This window comes from Mchenga conophoros, linkage group LG12 (assembly GCF_057382185.1).
Source record: "Mchenga conophoros isolate Kocher_MC1m ecotype Shallow Benthic linkage group LG12, M_conophoros_male_GT1.1, whole genome shotgun sequence".
In the NCBI taxonomy this organism is placed as follows: domain Eukaryota; kingdom Metazoa; phylum Chordata; class Actinopteri; order Cichliformes; family Cichlidae; genus Mchenga; species Mchenga conophoros.
Genome location: NC_140537.1, coordinates 5995062 through 6018310, shown reverse-complemented (window position 1 = coordinate 6018310; position 23249 = coordinate 5995062). Strand labels below are relative to the sequence as shown.

The 23249-nt window shown below is 39.9% G+C and overlaps 1 protein-coding gene across 1 annotated transcript in view; it reads left to right on the top strand.

Annotated features, from left to right (window-relative positions):
• The window catches only part of hk2 (hexokinase 2), a 40962-nt gene that overhangs the window by 4580 nt on the left and 13133 nt on the right, over positions 1–23249 (top strand). Inside the window, exons 2-12 of the mRNA XM_085293460.1 lie at positions 805–967; positions 2282–2430; positions 6739–6858; positions 9567–9662; positions 12780–12879; positions 13383–13566; positions 15846–16007; positions 18931–19164; positions 21766–22070; positions 22182–22330; positions 22529–22648. Of these exons, the coding sequence (XP_085149586.1) occupies positions 805–967; positions 2282–2430; positions 6739–6858; positions 9567–9662; positions 12780–12879; positions 13383–13566; positions 15846–16007; positions 18931–19164; positions 21766–22070; positions 22182–22330; positions 22529–22648 (1782 nt within the window). The remainder of the gene's footprint in view (positions 1–804; positions 968–2281; positions 2431–6738; positions 6859–9566; positions 9663–12779; positions 12880–13382; positions 13567–15845; positions 16008–18930; positions 19165–21765; positions 22071–22181; positions 22331–22528; positions 22649–23249) is intronic.

Here is a 23249-nt window from a genome sequence, read left to right as displayed (position 1 = left end):
ATGACAGGAAAGTTCCAGTTCTTTTAGAAGTCTTTTTTTTTTTAATATGTCCACAGTAAAATAAATGAATACAACAGGACATTTTATGTGAATTAACAAAAACATTCTGCATTATAACTACAGGACAGTGTGGGCAAATTTCTTCCACTTTAAGCCCAGTATTAGTTCTGGTGACAGATTTCTTTCATTTAATGCAGCAGCAGTACTTAATCACGTAGAGAAACTGAGACATGTTGAAATTACACTTCTTTTTCTTATATTTTCCCATCTCATGGATTAAGTGAGTGTAAAGTTAAACTACACACTGACAGAAGGGGCCTTTCACTGGTCTGGCTCACTTCCATGCCCTCAGGTGTAGGATACCACAGTATGGACACAAGTTTGGTGCAAAAAGTAACATCTTCTATACAAAATGTATAGAAGTGAAGAACAAAGAGTCTAACAGTCACGTATTGAAGCAGCTGGAGCACACCTTGCGTTGGGAGTTTTAAATATCAAGCTACACAATGTCAACGTCTTCAGTTACCAGTTGGGGAAACTAGAAGAAGTCATTTGGCATTTATTTTTAACTTTAACATGATGATGCTGTTTACTCTGTGTTTCTATTTGAGTTTGTGTGGTTTTTTTGGGGGGTTTTTTTTGTTTTTTTTTCAACACTTGAAAGGAAGCTACATGCTATTAAGCAATTATCCTTTTGAACCCTGCCAAGGAAGACTGTAATGCATGTTATATTTTCTGATGCAGACTAATCTAGTACTTAGGAAATACTAACTTTGTTAATTAATTACTTATTTATTTATCTAGGTGGACAAATACCTTCACAACCTCCAGCTGTCAGATAAGACTTTGATGGACGTGTCACTACGATTTCGTCGAGAGATGGACAAAGGCCTGTGTAGAGACACCAACCCCACCGCTGCTGTCAAGATGCTGCCCACATTTGTGCGCTCCACTCCTGACGGAACAGGTAATACCCGTTTCACGTACAGGATAATGTTCATTAAGGCTGGGCTATATCATACCATTCACGGTAATACCGGTGTAATTTTGGGCAACGAGAGGAAAATGAAATATCGGGATAGAATATGGGTAAAACGCGCATGCGCAGTGCCTTTGTTTACATACGCACATGGCGGCGACACAGAATGAGAAGGCAAAAGTGGATCGTTGAATGAAACGGATGAACCAGAATTGGTTTGTGAAAATGCTGCAACTTCAGTGGTGTGGAACTGGTTTAGCTTTCGTCCGTCAAATACACAACAAAGCACTATTTTCGGTAGCGCATGCTAGCGGGCTGTCGTTATTACCGTGTTTTTTGGAAAATACGGCGCACTTAAAATCAATCCTTTGATTTTTCTGAAAATCGACAGTGCGCCTTATAATCCCGTGTGCCTTATGTATGAATTGTGGTTGTGTTTACTGACCTCGAAACTATTTTATGTACACGGCACTCGAAAATCTGTCAAATGTTTTAGTGCGACTTTGCTAAGCTATGAAGCCGCACCGCTTGGGTTGTTGGAGCATTACGACTATCGTAGGCAGGAGCCTCGCGGAGTGATGCGTACTGTGCTTCAACATAATGTTACCGTATTGTGTGTGTATAACCTCTTTTTAAGTTTTGTGGATATTATACATGGTTATGCTGAGGATATGTCGGCCAGTTTCCACTGGAAATGCCTTTTGGTTAAACTGTCAGCAAGGAATTTGCATTTGCACTGTTAAATTTTTATATAACTTTAATGCACATAAAAAACAGCTGCTTGTTTAAGTGAAAATACATTGATGGGGTTTTTTGCACTAATAAAGTTGTGGAGTTGTAAAGTGTTTTGTCTAGTGTCAATTATATAGTCAGTTATATCGTTATCGCAAATTTTCAAATGTATATCGTGATAAATACTTTTGGTCATATCGCCCTGCTCTACTGTTCATATGAGACTGTAAAGAGTTGGTGTAAATGACGTGTCCAGTGAAAATGTGTTCCTTGAAAAAAGTGGATTTTGTCTTGAGGCAAGATGTTCTCATCTCAAACCAAAAACTATTTAGATAATTCATTCACACATAACATGTTCAAATTTATCCTATATATCCTCTTTACCATGAGAGTATCTACTACAAGGGTGAGGAGTGAGGAGTAACACTGGCAGCCACCTGTGTGTGTGTGTGTGTGTATGTATGTATATATATATATATATATATATATATATATATATAAAAATAAATAAATATAATATTGTGAGTGTTGTGCTGTATGTAACTCTGGGTTTATTCTTTTGTTGAAAAGAACAAGGACAATTCCTGGCCCTCGACCTTGGTGGATCAAACTTCCGAGTGCTTCTGGTCAAAGTCATGGGTAATGGCGAGCAAAAAGTGGAGATGGAAAGTCAGATTTACGACATTCCTGAACACATCATGAGAGGCAGCGGGTCTGAGGTAAGACGCGTTCCACATTATGGAAGGCTAATTTATGTTTTTTCTTTTACCGTGTGCTTTGCTATCGCTGAGGTTTACGAGCCATGTACGAAGAACGAAGCACGCACATTGACAGGAGAAATTGGCCTCATCAACCCAAAAATGACAATTAAATTATCATTAGTTTATTTGAAGTACATCTATACAGGCAAAAAGAAAAGACTGTCTTTTAGTTCTAATGAAATAAACTCTGATCCCTACAGTGTGCTAGAATGAGGTAAATACAACCTCAGATGAACAATTACACATGAGATTTTATACTGTGTCATTATTTATGCTCAAAGCCAAAATGCAGAAGCAGCATGTGCAAAACTACACACTCTGCATCATTCAGTAACTTATAGGACCACCAATGAATAACTTAAAATAATACTTTTCAGTCTCTCAAATTATTGTGGAGGAATTTAGGTCCACTCTTTGCAGGCGTTTATTTCTTAACCGCTCTCTTAAAGTTGAGGACTGGACTTTGACTGGGACACCTTGATTCTTTTCTCTTTCAGCTGTTCTCTTGTAGACATGCTGCTGTGTTTGGGATCACTGTTCTGTTGCAGAACCCAACCGTGACCAAGCTCTAGTAGTTAACAGATGACCTTATAGTTGACTTTAGAAAACTTTTGGATACAGAGGAGTTCATGGTTGATGCAATGGCCTTGACTTTGCAACTCTGCCAAATTAATGTTTGTTCACATGTTCTTTTCAGAGAGATGTTTCTCCTGGCAACCTTTCCAAGCAAGCCATATTTGTTCAGTCTTTTTCGAATAGTGCTGTCATGACCTTTAACAGTGAACATGCTCACCTGAGGTCTGTAGATTCTAAAATGTTTTGTGTTTTGTCTGAGCATTAAATTTACTATGATGTTCCCTGGGAAGCGTGGCAGCTGCCTTGAATGTTTTTCCCATGTGAATAATCTTTTTCACTGTAGAAAGAAAAAGGAGTTCACATTGTTTGGAAATGCCCTTCCAACCCTTCCCAAACTAATGGACAGCAAGCTACTGAAAACCTCTGCTTTTATAGACAGGCTCACACTTGCTGATGATCAGTTACAGCGGCTTGCAAAAGTATTCGGCCCCCTTGAACTTTCCCACATTTTGTCACATTACAGCCACAAACATGAATTAATCTTATTGGAATTCCACGTGACAGACCAACACAAAGTAGTGCACACGTGAGAAGTGGAACGAAAATCATACATGATTCCAAACATTTTTTACAACGACACTAAACATAAAGCCAGGGCAACAATGGAACGGTTTAAAACAAAACATATCCATGTGTTAGAATGGCCCAGTCAAAGTCCAGATCTAAATCCAATCGAGAATCTGTGGCAAGATCTGAAAACTGCTGTTCACAAACACTGTCCATCTAATCTGACTGAGCTGGAGCTGTTTGCAAAGAAGAATGGGCAAGGATTTCAGTCTCTAGATGTGCAAAGCTGGTAGAGACATAAAAGACTGGCAGCTGTAATTGCAGCAAAAGGTGGTTCTACAAAGTATTGACTCAGGGGGCTGAATAATTACGCACACCCCACTTTGCAGTTATTTATTTGTAAAAAATGTTTGGAATAATGTATGATTTTCGTTCCACTTCTCACGTGTACACCACTTTGTGTTGGTCTTTCACGTGGAATTCCAATAAGATTAATTCATGTTTGTGGCTGTAATGTGACAAAATGTGGGAAAGTTCAAGGGGGCCGAATACTTTTGCAAGTTCCCCCACTTAAAATGACTAAATACTTTTTTGCCCCACTGTATATCACCACTAGGGATGGGTATTGAAAACTGGTTCTTGTTGAGAACTGGTTCCCACTGTTTCAATTCCTTGGAATTGTTTGCCATTTTTGCAAATGATTCCCTTATCGATTCCAGTCGCCCCGGATGACGTCACCACGTTGCGGAGCGTCATTTACCTGGCAGGAAACGCGGCGCCTAACGCTCAAAAGTTTGATTATACTTTACGAGAACAGCTGACAACAGGGCAACTTGCAATACTTGCAAAGTAGATATTTCATTTAAGGGAGGAAACACTACGAATATGCAAAAGCATTTGCTCACAAAACACGCGATGACCTTAAATGAATGTCGTGTTTTTAATTCCGCTCGACTCGTGAATCTCAACCCAACAGCAGCGGTAACGTTTGCACGTCCTCTCCCGTTAATGCGGCAGGTAAATAATCAACTAACAGTGCATATTATGTTAGCGCGATCTGCCTTATTACAAAACCTGCCATTACTGTGCATTTAGGTGACCATGATGAGAGAGACAGACAGAGTCTGGCTGGCTCAGATGCTGGCAGTTCTCACTGCAGTCTACCGGTAGCGTCTCCTTTCAGGCCAGGATAGACGAATGTCACCGAGCAGTAAGTTTGTGGTCAAAGGCTTGCACCCATTTGCCACAGCAGAAAAAAACAAAAACAACGCTTGGACACTGCTAGCACGGGGCGCCTACACAAACGCAAAGCAGGAGATCAAGCATAGCTGAATATGTTTCCAAACCAACTTCATTCTAAGCCAAAGCCATTTTTTCTTGTAAAACAAAGGGGTGCCTAGCAAAAAAGTTTGGGAACCACTGATGTAGCTCAACATGAAAACCAAAACAACACACTAATTAACAACCTCAGTGTCGCTCTTTTAAGACTGTTGAACTGAACTCAGTGCATGAAAGAGATCAAATGCTTGGTTTATAAATTTTAATAATATTGCAATAACAGTTAGGCATGTATAATTATCCTTTGTTTGTTTTAGAGTGACAAAAAAATCCTCGCGTTTTATTTTAATGTTGTGTAATTTTGCTTTGCATTTAACATCATACTACTGAGCATTAAAGGAGAGCATTACTGCAAACCAATCAAATGTGCTTATTTAATTGTTTCTCCATAAAAGCAGAAGTTTTGAGAATTTTCTGCTGTGGAGGAACCAGGTGTGTGTTAACACAGGGCCACAATCTTCCCAGGAGTGGGTTTCCTAGCAGATTCATGCCACTGTTTATTAAGAGCTACATGCCAGACTCTGCAGGGCTCATTTAGCATGTTAAATGTTAAAGTTTGTGTCAGTACAGTTAGAAAAAGACTGAACAAGTATGACTTCTTTGGAAAGATTATCAGTAGAAAAGCTCTTCTGTTTAAAACAAACATGGAGCAATAAAACATATTTACTCATGTGTGTTCGCACAAAACTGTAGATAAATCATAAATAAACCTGGTGTTTATAAATATACTTGTACCTGGATTTGTTTGTACTTTATGATTACATTATAAAAGTGCCTCTAACTATGTGTACAAACAAATGAATGGATGTGTTTTTCTTTAGGAAATTTGAACAAAAGTCTTTAAAATGATGCAGACTGCAGGCAACAAACACAAAGCTGTTGTATTAGAATGAGTTTAACATGGTTGCAAGAGCAAAATTGGATGTTGCTCACTTGTCAAAATCTCACAGTGGTTTTGCGTGTTAAGCCATTTTTTGTGCAGATTAAGAACTTTTCCATGCAGGTATTTGTAAATGCGTAGCAATGTCCTTTGGTCCGATGAAAACAAAAAAGGAGAAGTTCTGCCATAATACACAGTGCCACGTTTGGCAAAAACCAGACACATCAGCAATAACACCATTATACCACCGTCAAGCATTGGGCTTGATGTGGGCTTGTTTTGCAGCAACAGGACCTGGGCACTTTCCAGTCATTGAGTTAGCCATGAACTCCTCCGTATACCAAAGTATTCAAGAGTCAAAAGTGAGGCCATCTGTCTGACAGCTAAAGCTCGGCTGAAACTTGCAGCAGGACAATGATCCCACAAACAGCTGGAAATTTCCAACAAAATGCCTGAAAAAGAGTCAAGGTTTTGAAATGGACCAAACTGTAGTCTTGAGCTGTGCATAAAGGAATGCCAATGTAAAGTAGAGTGGGACGAAATTCCTCCACAAAAATGTTGATAAAGTCACACAGGAAACTATTACTTCAGCTTATTGCTCCTACTTGTGCTTCTACAAGCTACTTAATTCAAGGTGTTGAACTGTAAAGTCCTTTGAAAGCTTTCTTTATTGCATGCCTGAGTTGAGATGTTGTTTACAATTGCCATAGCAAAGATGTGATGAAGTGATGTATAGTGATGTTAGTAGGATTTAAACGGCTTCAGGACTCGTAATAATGTATCACATGGTTCGTTACACCAGCAGCATTGCTAGTTGGATGAACAATGCACACATGTATGGAAAATTAAAGATGCAATTTTTTATCTTGCAGTTAATAAGAAAATTGACCTTTCTTCTCTTGTAGTTTTTTGACCACATAGCTGCTTGTCTGGCTAACTATCTGGACAAGATGGGCATGAAGGACAAAAAGCTTCCTCTGGGCTTCACCTTCTCGTTTCCCTGCCAGCAGACTAAGTTGGATGAGGTGAGTGATTTAAAAGTTCTGCCCTCAAATCACAGATTTGGATGGATTTCAATAAAGATTCAATTCAGTTAATTTCTTTCTTGTATTTCTGTTTAAGTAGAACTCTTTTTTTTCTGTGTTTAGATATATAAAGAGTTGAAATTGTTTAAAATAAATTAATGATAAAATAACACAATTACTGTTACCATTTCAAGTTTGGCATTTTAGTTGTTTCTGAATGAGTCAGATTTTTGTTTTTGACCTCTTCAGAAGTTCAAACTGCTACCATACTTTATATCTAAAGTATGGTAGCAGATATATTAATGGATTAATGGATTGCATTTATTGGTCATCTGATAACCTTTCTTGTCTGGACGAAGAAGGGGATGCGGAGAGCAGCATTGCTCTGCTGTTGCATGAACTGGGCCTTTATTTTTTGTTCTTTCAGGGTATTGAAAATAGCGTGAAGTTTCTCTAATGGTCCTCTGCTGTCAGCTTTTACTTGCAGCAGTCAGTGAGGGCTTCATCACACTGCTGTTTTTCTTGGGTTATTACGTTGGCATTCTTTCTAACTCTTCTTTTCCTGTGCAAAAAGTGATGCGGTCCAGTCTGTGAGTATCTGGACACTTGCTCTTTGTGTTCTTGTTGATTTATTTCTTTATTTTACTACATTAAAGGGCCAAGTCTCAGTTTGTGTAAGTAAGGGAACAGCTGTGTGATATATGTAACAGTTTTAACACAACACATTTGCCATTATTATGACAGCTCACTTCACTCAATAAGTTGCAAACATCTTCAACATTTACTGATATTGGAGTTTCCATCCTTGTTTCTAAATTGAGCAGCAAGTGCTGCAATTTAAAGCAATCATGCTAAAAAGCCCTTTGTTTGCTCTGGCCACATGTTTTTAATGCTTAATTGTATAATATTTAAAGAATCTAGCTGATTCTTAGCACGCACGATGCTTTTGTGTCATTGTGCATTTTACCTGTTGCTTCCATCATCAGTGAAATATTCAATAAATGACAATATCACAGTTCTAATTTGACATACAGCCAACCTCCTATGCTTTTCCAAAACCACTTCTATACTTAAAATAATGGTTTGGGTTATGAGACTTTTTTCCCCTTCAATTCAGTTTTTTCTCTTTCCATCTTTTTAAAGGAAGCTCATTTTAATTCATCAGTAGAAATTCGGTTTATGGAGGGTGGATGTTTTTGTAAATTGGCCCTAAGTGTACATCTTCAGGAGCTTTTTCCCCCCGTGTACTCAAAAGATTTTTTATTTTTTTTTTGGTTTTTTTTTGTCCACCATGGAGAAGACTTCCTCAGCTTTTTGCTATTTTCTACTTTGTCTGTGCACCCTTGTGCAACAGATGACACAAACTGATGTTTCTTGTAGATTTTTCTTTTTTTTTCTTGGTTTTTATTTGTTTTTATTTATTTATATATTTTTTTACATTTTTTTTAGACAATTTGTTCTTCACATTTTTACTTTTTTTTTTTTTTTTTTACACTTCTCAAATTGACAGATAACTCCACCACAGCCTAATATCCAACACTCACTCAGCTTGAACCCACAGGTGAGCACCTTTGTCCATAAACATATGTTGAAACGACACGCAGCTTCCTAAGGTTTTAGTGACCAAACTGTTCCAGTACTTTCAGACACAGTTTTGCATATATTACAGCTGAGACTTGGTACTTTAATGCTGTCTGTTATATTATTTTAGATTTAATGTACAAACCTGTTTTTACAGTGAAGATGGTCACAAGTTTTTGTGGCTGTTTTAAAAATATGCAGTAAAACTGGTTACAGCAGACAGAGGAGGCATTCAGTCTTCTGTTTTTCATTTCATTTTATTTATTTTTTTACAAGATTTACAAAGTTCATACATTTTAAAAGAGAAATTATTAGTTAGCAGATAATTACTCTGGCTTTTTTTCTATTACTAGCTGCCAGTTGCTGAGTGACCTTTCCTGTTTCGTATTCGTCTGTAGTTTGTACTTGATGACTAACAGATAAAAAAATAAATGGGAAACACGAAGTTTCACAGTGTTGTGCTGAGTTCAAAATCTGAAATCATGCCATCAATAGAAAGGTCACAGTCTCCTTTTGCCTGTGATGCACACAGCCCTGCACTGAATGTGTCACCTGAGGTAACATGTTCACTGTCATGTTCACACATGACCTCAACACAAATCAAACTGATCCATCATCAGCTTGGACTGTGAACATATTTTAAAAGTCTTCATGGTGGACTCTCTCTGGGCTGAATATAATCCTTCCAGCTTGAAATTTCTTATTGATAATACTCATTAATTTTTCTCTGAATGAATGCTGGTTAGAATGAGCAGCTTTCATGTCCCAGACCAGGCTGTGTTGTGGAACTTTATAAAAAGATAAATGTTTATCTTTGATTTATAGAGTAATTACCACCGGCTGTTTATTTACTTTGCTGTTTTAAATGTCCATATTTTACAGGGAAGAGTTAGCATTTAGTCGTTGTCAGGTTCAGTTATTATTAACACAGTGTGCGTTGCCACCTGAGTCGGGGACTCTTACAGCCAGTGGTGAAGTATGTTTCAGATTTTAGGTGATTTGTAAATCACTTGGTTGATTCACTCAAGCATTCTGTGAGTTGATGAGGTGTGTAACAACTCTGAGCAATATATCATGAAATTATTTTTTAATTGACTTGTCCTGTTGTTGTTTTTTTCCATCTGCAGGCTGTTTTGATGTCTTGGACTAAAGGCTTCAGGTCAAGTGGGGTGGAAGGACAGGACGTGGTCAGCCTTCTGAGAAAATCCATCAAGAAAAGAGGGGTAATTATCCAAATTTATAAAGACTTGAACATTTGGAAAGGTATTGAAACAGTGCTAATTAAGTGTAGCTGCAGTTACATTCACTGGCTTGCCACTGTGTTAGGCACACCTTAGTAGTACTAGTTTGGACGTCCTTTTGCTTTCAGAACTTAATTCTTGATGGCATAGATTCAGCAATCGTCAGGAAACATTTTGGTCTGCACTCCCGTGATATCATCACGGTTTCTCCAGATTTCCCGGCTACATATCTGTAATGCAAAGTTCTGTTCTCCTGCATTCCCATAGTTACTCTATTCGATTGAGATCTGCGACTGTGGAGGCCATTTGGGTACAGTGAAATCAGTGTCATATTCAAGAAAACGAATTTAGGATGATCTGAGCTTTGAAACATGACATGTTAATGTGTGGGAAGCAGCCATCAGAAGGTGGGCATACTGTGTTCATACAGGGATGGATCAGGGATCAGCAACAATACCTCAGCTACTGTGGTGTTTAAAGGAAGTTTAACTAGCAAGTAACAAGAGGCCCACAGTGTGTAGAGCAGAAAACTCCACCCTTCTTTAAACTCATTTACAACTCTTTATGAAAGGTTGTAAGGACAAGATGGGAGAAACACCCTTCAACCATGTTATGAATGTTGGTTTTTCATACTTTGTCCACCAGAGGGCACTGTGCAGCGTTCCTGTTTGTATCATTTTTGAAACAGCAGGAATACAACAGAAAGTTGAGACAGATATACTGTAGATCAGCGGTCCCCAACCACTGGTCCGTGAGTCGTTTATTACCGGGCTGCAAGAGTTGAGGCTCGGGTGTGAAATGTATGGTTTTCAGGGTTTTTAACGTTATTTATTTATGTTTTTAAATCATATTTATCGTTAACTCTGTTTCCCTGGATCTTTGCCCGTGTGTTATGAAGAAATCTTTGTTTTTCGGTACCGGTACTGGTTTGTTTTTTTTTTTTTTGTTTTGTTTTTTTTTTGTGGTATTTATCCGCAACGCCTTAAAGTCCGGTCCGTGAAAATATTATCGGACATAAACTGGTCCGTGGTGCTAAAATGCTTGGGGACCACTGCTGTAGATCAGTGTTTCTCAACCTTTTGGAGCCACAGCACATATTTCACATTAGAAAAATCACATGGCACACCACCAAACAAAAATGTCACAAAAAGCATATTGATCATTTTTCCCTGCGCACCAGGGATAGTGGAATTGGCTTGCTTTGTCCCCAGTATACCTTTTTTGCTTTCATCTGACCACTACTCATGCTAGGGCCTTCATCTGGGTCTGAATTTTCTCCAGGACCAGGTCAGAATGACTACTTTTTCTTTTCAAATATTTATTTATTGCTATTACACGCTGCGTTGTCTCACTCACAGTGTGACTTTATGCAATTTCTTCTTTGTCTTCTTCTTCTTCTTCTGTTTTACTGGCAGTTGGCAACCGATTAATTAGAGCAGGTCGTTGTACTGCCCTCTAGTGGAAGACATTGTAGTTGTTCTGCCCGTGACTCACACCAGCCGCTCGGTGTACTAATCAGGTGGAACCAGATAATCTTCCACAGCACACCTGATCATTTCTCACGGCAATCCTATTTGCCGCAGCACAGTGGTTGGGAAACACTGCTGTAGATGTAATTAATTCACTAATTAAGTGAGGACTGCTAAATAATTACACGTAACACATAGTAGAAAAATCTTTTTATGTTTCATGTCCCGGGAAAAAACCCAAACCATTAGACAATATATCAGATTTTAAGCTTTGCTGTGTAAACTGTAACCTCTGACCAGTCAGCCTGGCACAACTATGCTATGGTTAAGCAGCTAATACATTAGCATCGTTGGCACACTGAATATTTGCATTAACAGGAGTTTGAACAGGTGTACCTAATAATGTGGTTCATCAGTGCTTATTCCTCAACCTGCAGGAAAAGATAGACTTGGGCACACATGAGAAACTCAGTGTAGAGGTGTTGTTTCTCTCATCCTGTCTGATTATAGTGTGAGGAAACTTTGCAACATGATCTCAAAACACGCCTGACACCACAAGGCAAGCGTGCTCGTTTTACTCCACTGTTTCATGACCAAATCGTTCTAATCGTTAAATCCCACAAGTCAAGAAGAAGCATGCCCATCTTGGCAGTGGTCAAAATCATTCAACCACTGACTCCTTGTCATTGGTTGGATGATGAAGAGCATATAACAGAGCAGATGAGCAGATCAACCATCACTTCTCAAAGCCTTTCTAATTTCTTCAGTAAGCTGGCTGAAGTAGTGGAAAGACTCAGAACAACATGAGTAGACAAATGCAAACCACCAGCCTGACTTGTTCTGCTATACATCTGCCACAATGCAAACATGTCCATGCAAGTTGATAATTTTCATGTATCCAGGGGCTTTATGAATCATCTTCATGAGCATGCATACATGGGGAAAAGGAGTAAGGACTGAACCCAGTGCCAAAACTAGAGTTTATGGTGAATTCTGAGTATACGCGAGGCTTGGCTCACCTCAAACAAGATATTTAGTGTCTGTTGACAACAAACTTACAAGTAATTCACACTGGCTCTTTTGGAGCAGCAAATGGTAAAAAAGTACAAATGGTACAATGTGAGAGTTTGCTTTGGTTTCTACGTGAACACACAGTGCCAAAGAGCATCCTGGTTGGAGCTCGTATGCAAATCGTGTACTCTAAGGGAGGACTGATATTAAATAAATGGAGCAGATACAATAGAGCCTTCGCAATGTGAATGCTCAGGCTCTAATAACTTGGAAGAAAAGATCTTTTTGTGCAGGCTAACACTACATGCGTCTTGTGCAGGTGACCTGGGGTAATGACAGCATGAGCTGCTGCATTGTGCCTATTAAAGATATCAATGATACTTCCAGCTATAAGTATGGAAGGTCATCCACAATAACTAAACAAATGTCCTCAGCAAACCTCAGCAAGAAAACACGTTTAGATAAAACACCTGCATAATGTCCTCATAAAAACTTAAAGATTGATTTCAGTGTAGTAAATTAAACAAAATGAAGTGCTGAAGTAAATCCAAAATACTGTGATGCAAGAAGTAGTGAATTCAAATGAAAGCTTGTTTTAATAAACAGATTCTCATTGCAGGACTTTGACATTGACATTGTGTCTGTGGTCAATGACACAGTGGGAACCATGATGACCTGTGGCTTTGATGACCGTCACTGTGAAGTTGGCCTCATTGTAGGTAAGTCTAATGTAACAGTGACTATAAATGGATTATGAGGCTCAGTGAGACTTCTACCACACAACAGTGATGTAACACCCATTAAACTGCATCCTAATGGATGAACTGCTCCATCTGTTTTCTTCTTGGGTAAAAATATCGATGTTCATGAAAAAAAAAATCTTTTAATGCTGAAGGCCAGAACATGTGGCACCTCACTGTTGCACTCAAAAAAAGAAATTTCCCTGCTGAAGTTTCTTATTCATCTCTATTTAATTTTTCCTTTAATGGATTTCATTCAGATGCAGTTTCTGCTGCAAAGTGTGATATTATTGTTATAGTATTATATTTGTAACTTGTATTGTAAAAATATATACAAACTAGAGGAGAGAAGTGAGCACAGGTGCTTTCACACTCATCTTGTAAATGTAATCTTAAATGTGCCCACTAAGCCCAGCCGACCTCTCAGTTAGTCGTTATATAGTTACTGACAGAGTTGTTGCAGTGAAATCTCTTTTCTCAAGGAACGGGGACCAACGCTTGCTACATGGAGCAGATGAGGAACATTGGTGTTCTGGATGGTGACGAGGGGCGGATGTGTGTAAATACTGAGTGGGGTGCTTTTGGGGACGACGGGGCCCTGGAGGACCTACGCACTGACATTGACCGGGAGCTGGACGCAGGCTCATTCAACCCTGGCAAGCAGCTGTGAGTGTGTTTGTTCTCACACGACTTGGTATTAGATAAAACATCCCACGCTGGTGGCTTCACAGGCAGGCGGGTTTGAATTAGAAGCGACTCTCTCTGATTTCCATTCATGTGGGCATATTGAAATACTTTGTCTGACTGCTTCACCTTTGTTGATGTTGTTGCTGATATTATGTAAATAACCTTTTTCATATACTAATTCAGAGTTCTGTCAAAAAAGTCAGTATGTCCTGGAACATTTGCGGTTTTGCAGACATGTGGACATGTGACAATCATGTAGGTTCAAGTGAATAAGGCTTCAGTCACACAGGCCTAGAGATTGGTCCATGACCATCTGCCAACCACCGGTCGTGAGGGAAAAATGAATATTCGGCTCTGCTAATACTGGCCAGCTGCTTTCAGAGTATCAGTGAAAATGAAAAATGCGATGCAAACTGGAAATGGAGCCCTTCAGCACTGCAGCCGGCAAATTTCAAAAGGCACAGCTAACTATTTCTGGTTTATGTTTCTTTAAGTTTTACTGCTGCTTGGCTAGTTGTTGGAGTATTTGCAGACAAACATGAAAAACTAAAGGTGACCTGCAGGGAGGTTTTTGGTGCAGCACCTTCTTTGCAACTGATTTCACCCAGCGACAGCCATCAACCTGCAGGAACCATTGGCAACCTGTCAGAAAAGCACATTTTTCCCTAGCAACCAGTGGTTGTATCACATCCAGTATAGTGGACAGCTCTTGATATCACATGAGAAACCTCAATAAGAGGTCTGGGCCCAGACAGGGTTTAATAGAGTTAGGTGACGGATTTAAGTTTGCGTGACCTTAATTTCCAGTCACAATAAAGCATGCAGTGCGTCACAGAGAGATTAAACAGTTTATATACTTCAACGAATGACTTTAATGCCTAATTGGTGGATCATTATTACCATGTAATTCTAAAACAAAAATCAAACTTGACAGTTTATTTATTAAAATCTTTGTAGTTCTGACTGTCTCACACTTGTCAAACATTGTTATTTGTTTGTCTAAAAACATAAAAATAATACTCTGCTGGAAAGGCAGTTTACCTCAGCATTTAATTTGGGAACAGCTTTGTTATGTGCTGCTTACTCAATGAGAGTAATGTATTCTGAATACTTTGGATTACTTAATATATTATCATGCTTTTTTACAACTACATGAATGTACTATTGCTTTATTAATCCTTTATTTATCCAGGTAAAAAAATCTCATTGAGATTAAAAATCTCATTTCCAAGAGAGACCTGTGTGATTGCTGTGTGATTTATTACTATTACTGAAGGTTACTCGCCATACCAATACCAACTAGATGTTTAAATCTTAATATAAAATGAGTAACAGTAAGGTGGACATTAGGTAAGGCTGCACCTTTTGCAGTGATCTCGTATAGAAAACAGGTCCGCGGCTCCAAACTGTAGTAAAGGGACCTCTGGCTATTACGTCGGGTTCCGTGTCGGGCTCGTAGCTGAAAACTAGCTTTACTTTATTGTGTGGTTCAAGTTTGCTAGCGAGAGACAGAGAGAGGCGTTGAAAGACTGCTCCAACTGAACTTTTTGTTTCTGAGGAAAACACGAACACAGTGTACAGTCGAGTCTTAATAGCTTACTTACAACTGGGCTCGTCAGGCTCTCTTTTTGGCTGCAGTGGTTATTATTATATTTACATGCTTCCAGCTCCCGTTTCTGCTCGGTGACAACTTGTACTTTTCCACTCTCCTTTTTCTCCCTCCTCACGCTCACAGACACATAACGGGTATGGCAGTGCATTCTCCGTGCAGCACAGACTACACTGCCCATGAGGCTACATTCTTTAGGGCTATGCCTGTAACACTCTGCCTGCATATTAAATCATTTTTGTGAATCATTTTTTAAAATATTTCTTTACGTCATTATGCGGGCCGCAAGTAGGGGTGACATGGGCCGCGAGATTGAGACACAGGCATTAGAGCCTCTTAATGCGTGTTTTGTTTGGGGCGTGGAAACCAAAAATAGAGAGAGCATAGCCGAACATATGAAACAGGAAAATACCGCCATGTAATCCCTTAATTTCAGCAAAGTAACTGTATTCTAAATACCACCTTTTTAAACGGTAACTGTAACAGAATACAGTTACTCATATTTTGTATGTTAAATACGTAACGGCGGTACATGTGTTCCGTTACTCCCCAACACTGTGTGTAGATGTACATAAATAGAGCTCATCATATTTTATAAATATATGTATATCACATTGTTTTGCTTCTCTTTTTTTCATGTTGCATGCAGGTTTGAGAAGATGATTAGTGGGATGTACATGGGGGAACTGGTACGTCTCATCTTGGTAAAGATGGCCAGATCACAGCTGCTGTTTCAGGGCAAGACTACGTCAGAGCTCCTCACCACCGGACACTTCAGTACCAGCCACATCTATGCAATCGAGAATGACAAGTTAGTTTTTCTTTGTGTGTGTGTGTGCACATCTGCACCTTGACACTGCATTCTGTGATATCTCTCAGATGGCGGATTAAGTGCAAACCTGTTGAACATTATGTTAGTAGCAACGAGCTATGCCAGGAATTAAGATGCTCATCGAAACTGCCGAACAACCAAGAGCTACATCTGACACTCTGCAGACCTGAATTAGTCTGTTAAATGTTAAAGTTCATGACAGCACAAAAAAAAGGCTGAACAATTATAGCTCCATTGGACGTCAGTCTAAAAATAACATGGCAACACTGCTGACGTTTTTAAAGTTGCATAGGTTGGGTGGGCTGGCTGTAGTCAGGAGGTAGAGCAGGTCATGTACTAATTGGAAGGTTGATGGTTCGATCCCTGACTGCATCCTGCCTTCTGCATCACAAACTCCAAATTGCTCTCCGATGCATCGGAGTGTGAATGTATGCATTATATAAGCAGTAGATAATAACCAGGGGCAGCACGGTGGTTAGCACTGTTGCCTCACAGCAAGAAGGTCCTGAGTTCAATTCCACCATCAGGCCGGGGTCTTTCTGTGTGGAGTTTGCATGTTCTCCCCGTGTTTGCGTGGGTTCTCTCCGGGTACTCCGGCTTCCTCCCACCGTCCAAAGATATGCAGCTTGTGGGGATAGGTTAATTGGATAATACAAATTGCCACTAGGTGTGAATGTGCGAGTGAATGTGAGTGTGAATGGTTGTCTGTCCCTGTGTGTTGGCCCTGTGACAGACTGGCGACCTGTCCAGGGTGTACCCTGCCTCTCGCCCTATGACAGCTGGGATAGACTCCAGCACCCCCCGCGACCCTGAAAAGGATAAGCGGAAGCGAATGGATGGATGGATGGATAGATAATAACCAGTCCATTCACCATTCGGATGAAACTCATTCATGCAACAGGAGCCCAATCACAGCAAGAAATCTCTAACAGAATGGTGAAAAAGGCAAAGAATCAAGGTGTTGTAATGGCCCAGACCTCAGCCTGACTGAAATTCTGTAAATCTGACTGAAAGAAAGTAAATCTCCAAAAGTTGATTCTGTTCATCTGGATGTAGCGTTTTGTGGGAGAAACGTTTCGTCACTCATCCAAGTGACTTCTTCAGTCTCAGCTGACTGCAGGTTCCCCAATCTTATAAACAGTACGTTTGCATAATGTCATTATGCAAATGTATTCAAATTTACTGTACTACAAAATGTACTGTTTATAAGATTGGGCAAACCTGCAGTCAGCTGAGACTGAAGAAGTCACTTGGATGAGTGACGAAACGTTTCTCCCACAAAACGCTACGTCCAGATGAACAGAATCAACTTTTGGAGATTTACTTTCCTGGATGATTGAGAATGCATCAAGACGCTAAGAAAGTGTTGCATAAATGAGTGCTCCCACACTGCAATGAACTGAAGCAACATTTTAAAGAAGAGCCAAAATGACACAATGACAAGAGAGAGTGATAAAGTCACACACAACACAATTAATTCAAGTTAGGGCCAAAATGACAATCACGAGTATTTAGTGAACAATAATATTATAATTCACACTCCTTTCACATCTGTTCACATATTTGTATCAAAGTAGTCCTTCTTATTCACCAAAACTTTCAACAAAATGAAATCAACAGGGCATTACTTTATATACATTTTAATGCATGATCACTCATATTCATTTAATTGTAGGAAGCCAAACTTGAGATTATAATTTGTTTAACTGTGGAACCCTGCTTCAAGTTATTGTGGCTGAAAGTTGTTTCAGACATCACTAAATAATGGGGTGAACTGCATAAAGTCTTGTGTAAACGTCCTCACATGGCTCTATTTGCATATAATTGCCATCGCTCCTGTTTTGCTAGATTTTTTATTTTTATGTTTATTTTTTGGGTGGATTGAGTCAAAATATTAGTTATTTATAGCTAAAGAGGTGAACAAGTGATGTTTAACACCAAATACATGTTTAGTGGGTCTTTCAAAGATTCTTGAACAGAAATCTTCCCCAACAGCAAAGTAGAAGTACAGCATGCAGGGAAGAGAAACCCAGACCATCTCACAGAACACACAGTCCATTTCCTGAAAGTTTATTATTCCTTTATTGCTTTCTGGTAAATAATCTATTAATAGATCTTCATTAATAAGTTAAATTCTGAGTTTGAATGTTCAAAAGCAGTGGGCAGAGATTATATGCTAGTAATTAAAAATGTGCTGTGAAGGTTGAGGATAGAGAAGGAAGAGGCGTACAACCCAAAGAACACCTTCCCCACACTGAAACACGATGGTGGGAGTGTTATGCTTGTGATTGTTTCGTTTGTCTGGAACTGAGAATCTCATCAAGGTGGAAGGAATCATGAAGAAGGATATCTGCAGATTTTGGAAAAAACAAACCTGTAGCAGCGAGCACCAAAGCTGAGATCCTCCCTTTGTCTCCAAACACCACAACCCAAAACACACATCTCTCCTGTTGGAGAACTACCTCCAGACAAACAAAGTGACTCTTCCTGACTGGCCTACATAAAGCCCTGAGCTGAATCAAAATTGAAAATCTGTGGGATGAACTAAAGACTAAGATCCATGCCAGAAAAACATAAAATGTGGAGGAGCTTAAAAGATTTGCAAAGGAAATATGTAGTTGTATATGCAACTAGCTATTAGCATGGAGGCTAATAATTTTGAAGCTGTTAGTTTTTGTTTTTTTGTGAAATCATTATGTTTCCGTATGCAAAGTAAAATAATGTGAGCATCTATAATAATCTAGGCTGTTTGGAACAGCTGTGTTAAAAATGTCTTGCCCTTTTAAAAAACACTTGGCACGTACTTAAAATAAAACGACGTTTTTATGGGGGAGGGTAAGAATTCTGTCCTCAAGCTCTTCTTCTATTCTTCACATTAATTTCTTCACTTTCCTTCCTGCAGAGATGAGGAAGGTATTGCTAGTGCTGAGAAGATACTTCGTGGCCTGGGGCTGGACCCGTCGGTTGAGGACTGCATAGCAACTCGGAGGGTGTGTCAGATTGTATCCACACGGGCCGCACACCTGTGCGCTTCCTCTCTAGCATCAGTGCTGCGACAGATCCGGGATAACAAAGCTGCTGAGAAGTTGCGTGTCACTATTGGAGTGGATGGCTCTGTTTACAAGAATCATCCAGAGTAAGTGAATCACTTCTGTTATGTTGGTCTCGCCAACACATTCATGACTTTGATCTGTGTCACTGGCACCTTTTACTGTAGCTGTGGAGTGACTGTGGCTGTGTTTGTCACTTCAAATCACATTTTTACTATTCATTCTGTGTGCCTGCATGTCCCTGAGACAAAGAATATAAGAGCATAAAGGCAAGTCTCAGGGAGGTGATCTCAGTGAACAGCCACATACAGTGGGGCAAAAAAGTATTTAGTCAGCCACCGATTGTGCAAGTTCCCCCACTTAAAATGATGACAGAGGTCAGTAATTTGCACCAGAGGTACACTTCAACTGTGAGAGACAGAATGTGAAAAAAAAATCCATGAATCCACATGGTAGGATTTGTAAAGAATTTATTCGTAAATTAGGGTGGAAAATAAGTATTTGGTCACCTCAAACAAGGAAAATCTCTGGCTCTCACAGACCTGTAACGTCTTCTGTAAGAAGCTTTTCTGTCCCCCACTCGTTACCTGTTTGAACTCATCATCTGTATAAAAGACACCTGTCCACAGCCTCAAACAGTCAGACTCCAAACTCCGCCATGGCCAAGACCAAAGAGCTTTCGAAGGACACCAGGAAAAGTATTGTAGACCTGCACCAGACTGGGAAGAGTGAATCTACAATAGGCAAGCAGCTTGGTGTGAAAAAATCAACTGTGGGAGCAATCATCAGAAAATGGAAGACATACAAGACCACTGATAATCTCCCTCGATCTGGGGCTCCACGCAAGATCTCATCCCGTGGGGTCAAAATGATCATGAGAACGGTGAGCAAAGATCCCAGAACCACACGGGGGGACCTGGTGAATGACCTGCAGAGAGCTGGGACCAAAGTAACAAAGGTCACCATCAGTAACACACTACAACGGCAGGGAATCAAATCCCGCAGTGCCAGACGTGTTCCGCTGCTGAAGCCAGTGCATGTCCAGGCCCGTCTGAAGTTTGCCAGAGAGCACATGGATGATACAGCAGAGGATTGGGAGAATGTCATGTGGTCAGATGAAACCAAAGTAGAACTTTTTGGTATAAACTCAACTCGTCGTGTTTGGAGGAAGAAGAATACTGAGTTGCATCCCAAGAACACCATACCTACTGTGAAGCATGGGGGTGGAAACATCATGCTATGGGGCTGTTTTTCTGCCAAGGGGACAGGACGACTGATCCGTGTTAAGGACAGAATGAATGGGGCCATGTATCGTGAGATTTTGAGCCAAAACCTCCTTCCATCAGTGAGAACTTTGAAGATGAAACGAGGCTGGGTCTTCCAACATGACAATGATCCAAAACACACCACCCGGGCAACAAAGGAGTGGCTCCGTAAGAAGCATTTGAAAGTCCTGGAGTGGCCTAGCCAGTCTCCAGACCTCAACCCCATAGAAAATCTGTGGCGGGAGTTGAAAGTCCGTGTTGCTCGGCGACAGCCCCAAAACATCACTGCTCTCGAGAAGATCTGCATGGAGGAATGGGCCAAAATACCAGCTACTGTGTGTGCAAACCTGGTAAAGACCTATAGTAAACGTTTGACCTCTGTTATTGCCAACAAAGGTTATGTTACAAAGTATTGAGTTGTATTTTTGTTATTGACCAAATACTTATTTTCCACCCTGATTTACGAAAAAATTCTTTACAAATCCTACCATGTGGATTCATGGATTTTTTTTTCACATTCTGTCTCTCACAGTTGAAGTGTACCTCTGGTGCAAATTACTGACCTCTGTCATCATTTTAAGTGGGGGAACTTGCACAATCGGTGGCTGACTAAATACTTTTGCCCCACTGTATTTTCTCTGTGTGATTATATAAATAAGTCAGACAAACAGTTTAAAGACTGAATGCTGGAAGGATGTATACATGATAAAGGAGCATCATCAAGTTCACTTATAGCAGAGAAAAATCCATCTATAAGAAATTGTGCTCTTAAACTGAGTCCTTATCTTTCTGCCCCCCTTTTTTCTTAAAGGAAAATTGCTGCAAGCTGAATTGCCTGCCACTTACCTTTTCCAGGTTTCCTAGCTGGCTTGATTATGCGCTGCTTTTAGTGTAACTGAAAATGATAATCTATAAAATATACAGCTTGTCATTGTGTGTGTGTGTGTGTGTGTGTGTGTGGGGGGGGGGGGTTAACTGACAAGGAGGGTGTGTTCAAGACGTTAATGGGCACAGCTGATTGTATTTGTGCGACACAGGGTCAAAAGATGTTCATTTTAAATTTAAAAGGTTTGCTGATCAAATATATCTAGTGGAAATGTCACCAGGTTCATCAGTTAAAGTGCACAGTGTGTATGAAAAAAATGATTCTGTGTGTGTGTGTGTTCCTTGGCAAAAATCATAAGCATGATATACTCAGGTATAAGAAGTGGCTACACAATGTTAATCTCTGAAGAAGGAAATGCCCATAGATGATGTTCCTGATTATTGTCTGGTGTAGAGCAGCTTCAATGTAAAAAAAAAAAAAAAAAAAAAGATCAAAACACAACAGAGCAAGTTGTTTGGGTATCATGTGTACAAGCGAAAAAGGAACAACAGAAGACAGAAACCATGGGGACTTAACCAAATGTGTGTCTTTTCTAGGTTTTCCAGGAGGCTCAACAAAATGGTTCGTCGACTTGTACCCGACTGCGATGTGCGTTTTTTGCAGTCACAGGATGGTAGTGGGAAGGGTGCAGCTATGGTGACTGCGGTGGCCTTCCGACTTGCCAACCAAAATGCTGACCGGCAGCACATCCTCGACACGCTGCGCTTGAGTCGCGAACAGCTGCTGGAGGTAAAGAGGCGATTCAGCGAGGAGATGACCCGAGGTCTGTCAAAGCAAACCCACAAGCAGGCCAGCATCAAGATGCTTCCTACTTATGTCCGATCCACTCCCGACGGATCAGGTAGGTTTAACCCCACCTCCCCCAAGCTCTGGCTTGCTTTTGACACAAGGTTTCTTTTTTCTTTTTTTTTTTTTTAAATATAATGAGTTAATGTCTTTTATACCTGGACAGAACATGGCGATTTCTTGGCTTTGGACCTTGGAGGCTCCAGCTTTCGAGTGCTTCTGGTGCGAGTGAGAAGTGGAACAAAACGCAGTGTGGATATGCAACAGAAGATCTACAGTATCCCACAGGAAATCATGCAAGGCACAGGGGAAGAGGTAGTGCTTCAACTGAAACTGACTAACAGGAAGCTACTTGTGATTAAGAGCTAAATTAAGGCCAAATGTTGGTTAAAAACTTGCCATGTCAAAGCACAGTACTGTGGATGTTTGCAAAAGTGATGCTTTGTACTTATTTGTACTTATACCTTATAATATTCCTTTTAATTTTGTTTTTTTGTTTGGTTTTTTTTCTAGCTGTTCAACCATATTGTGGACTGCATAGCTGACTTTTTGGAATACATGGGCATGAAAGGAGCATCTTTACCTTTGGGTTTTACGTTCTCCTTCCCCTGCGATCAAACCAAACTTGATGAGGTAATTTTCTGTGTTTGTGTAAAATGACCTATAAACTATATGAGTTCAGACTGGTTACATCTTTCTCTTGGTGCCTTTCACCAAAAACGTTTATACTTTTTACCCCAGCAAAGACCCACCCTTGGTCTACGTCAGTTTCAGTTTAGACTGAAGTAAACTTCATGATTCAGTAGTTTGTAACTTGATGTAATCATTTTCTGAATCACTTGTATCAATTTCCACATCATCATTGTTTTGCCCACCCCTCTTTACAGCATTGCTTCAGTTCATTGAGCTTTGCAGGTAGTTGCTTCATTTGTAGTTCTCGTGAGGTCCCACTGCAGCATCTGGGCTTTGACTGGGCCATTGCAACACCTTAATTATTTTCTTTTACAGCCATTCAGTTGTAGATTTGCTGGCTGTCTTAAAACCAGCGTTTTGTTGCATGAACCAGTTTTTGTCAAGTTTTAGCTGTCAGACAAATGGCCTTACATTTAATTCTGTTTTTTTTTTCTAATTACTCTGTCATAAAACTTTGATAATTTAGGCTTGATGAGACTGAGATGTAGTCCTTTTTGTAGATAGGACGCCCAAATGCCCCAGATCAGCAAAGTGCCCAAAC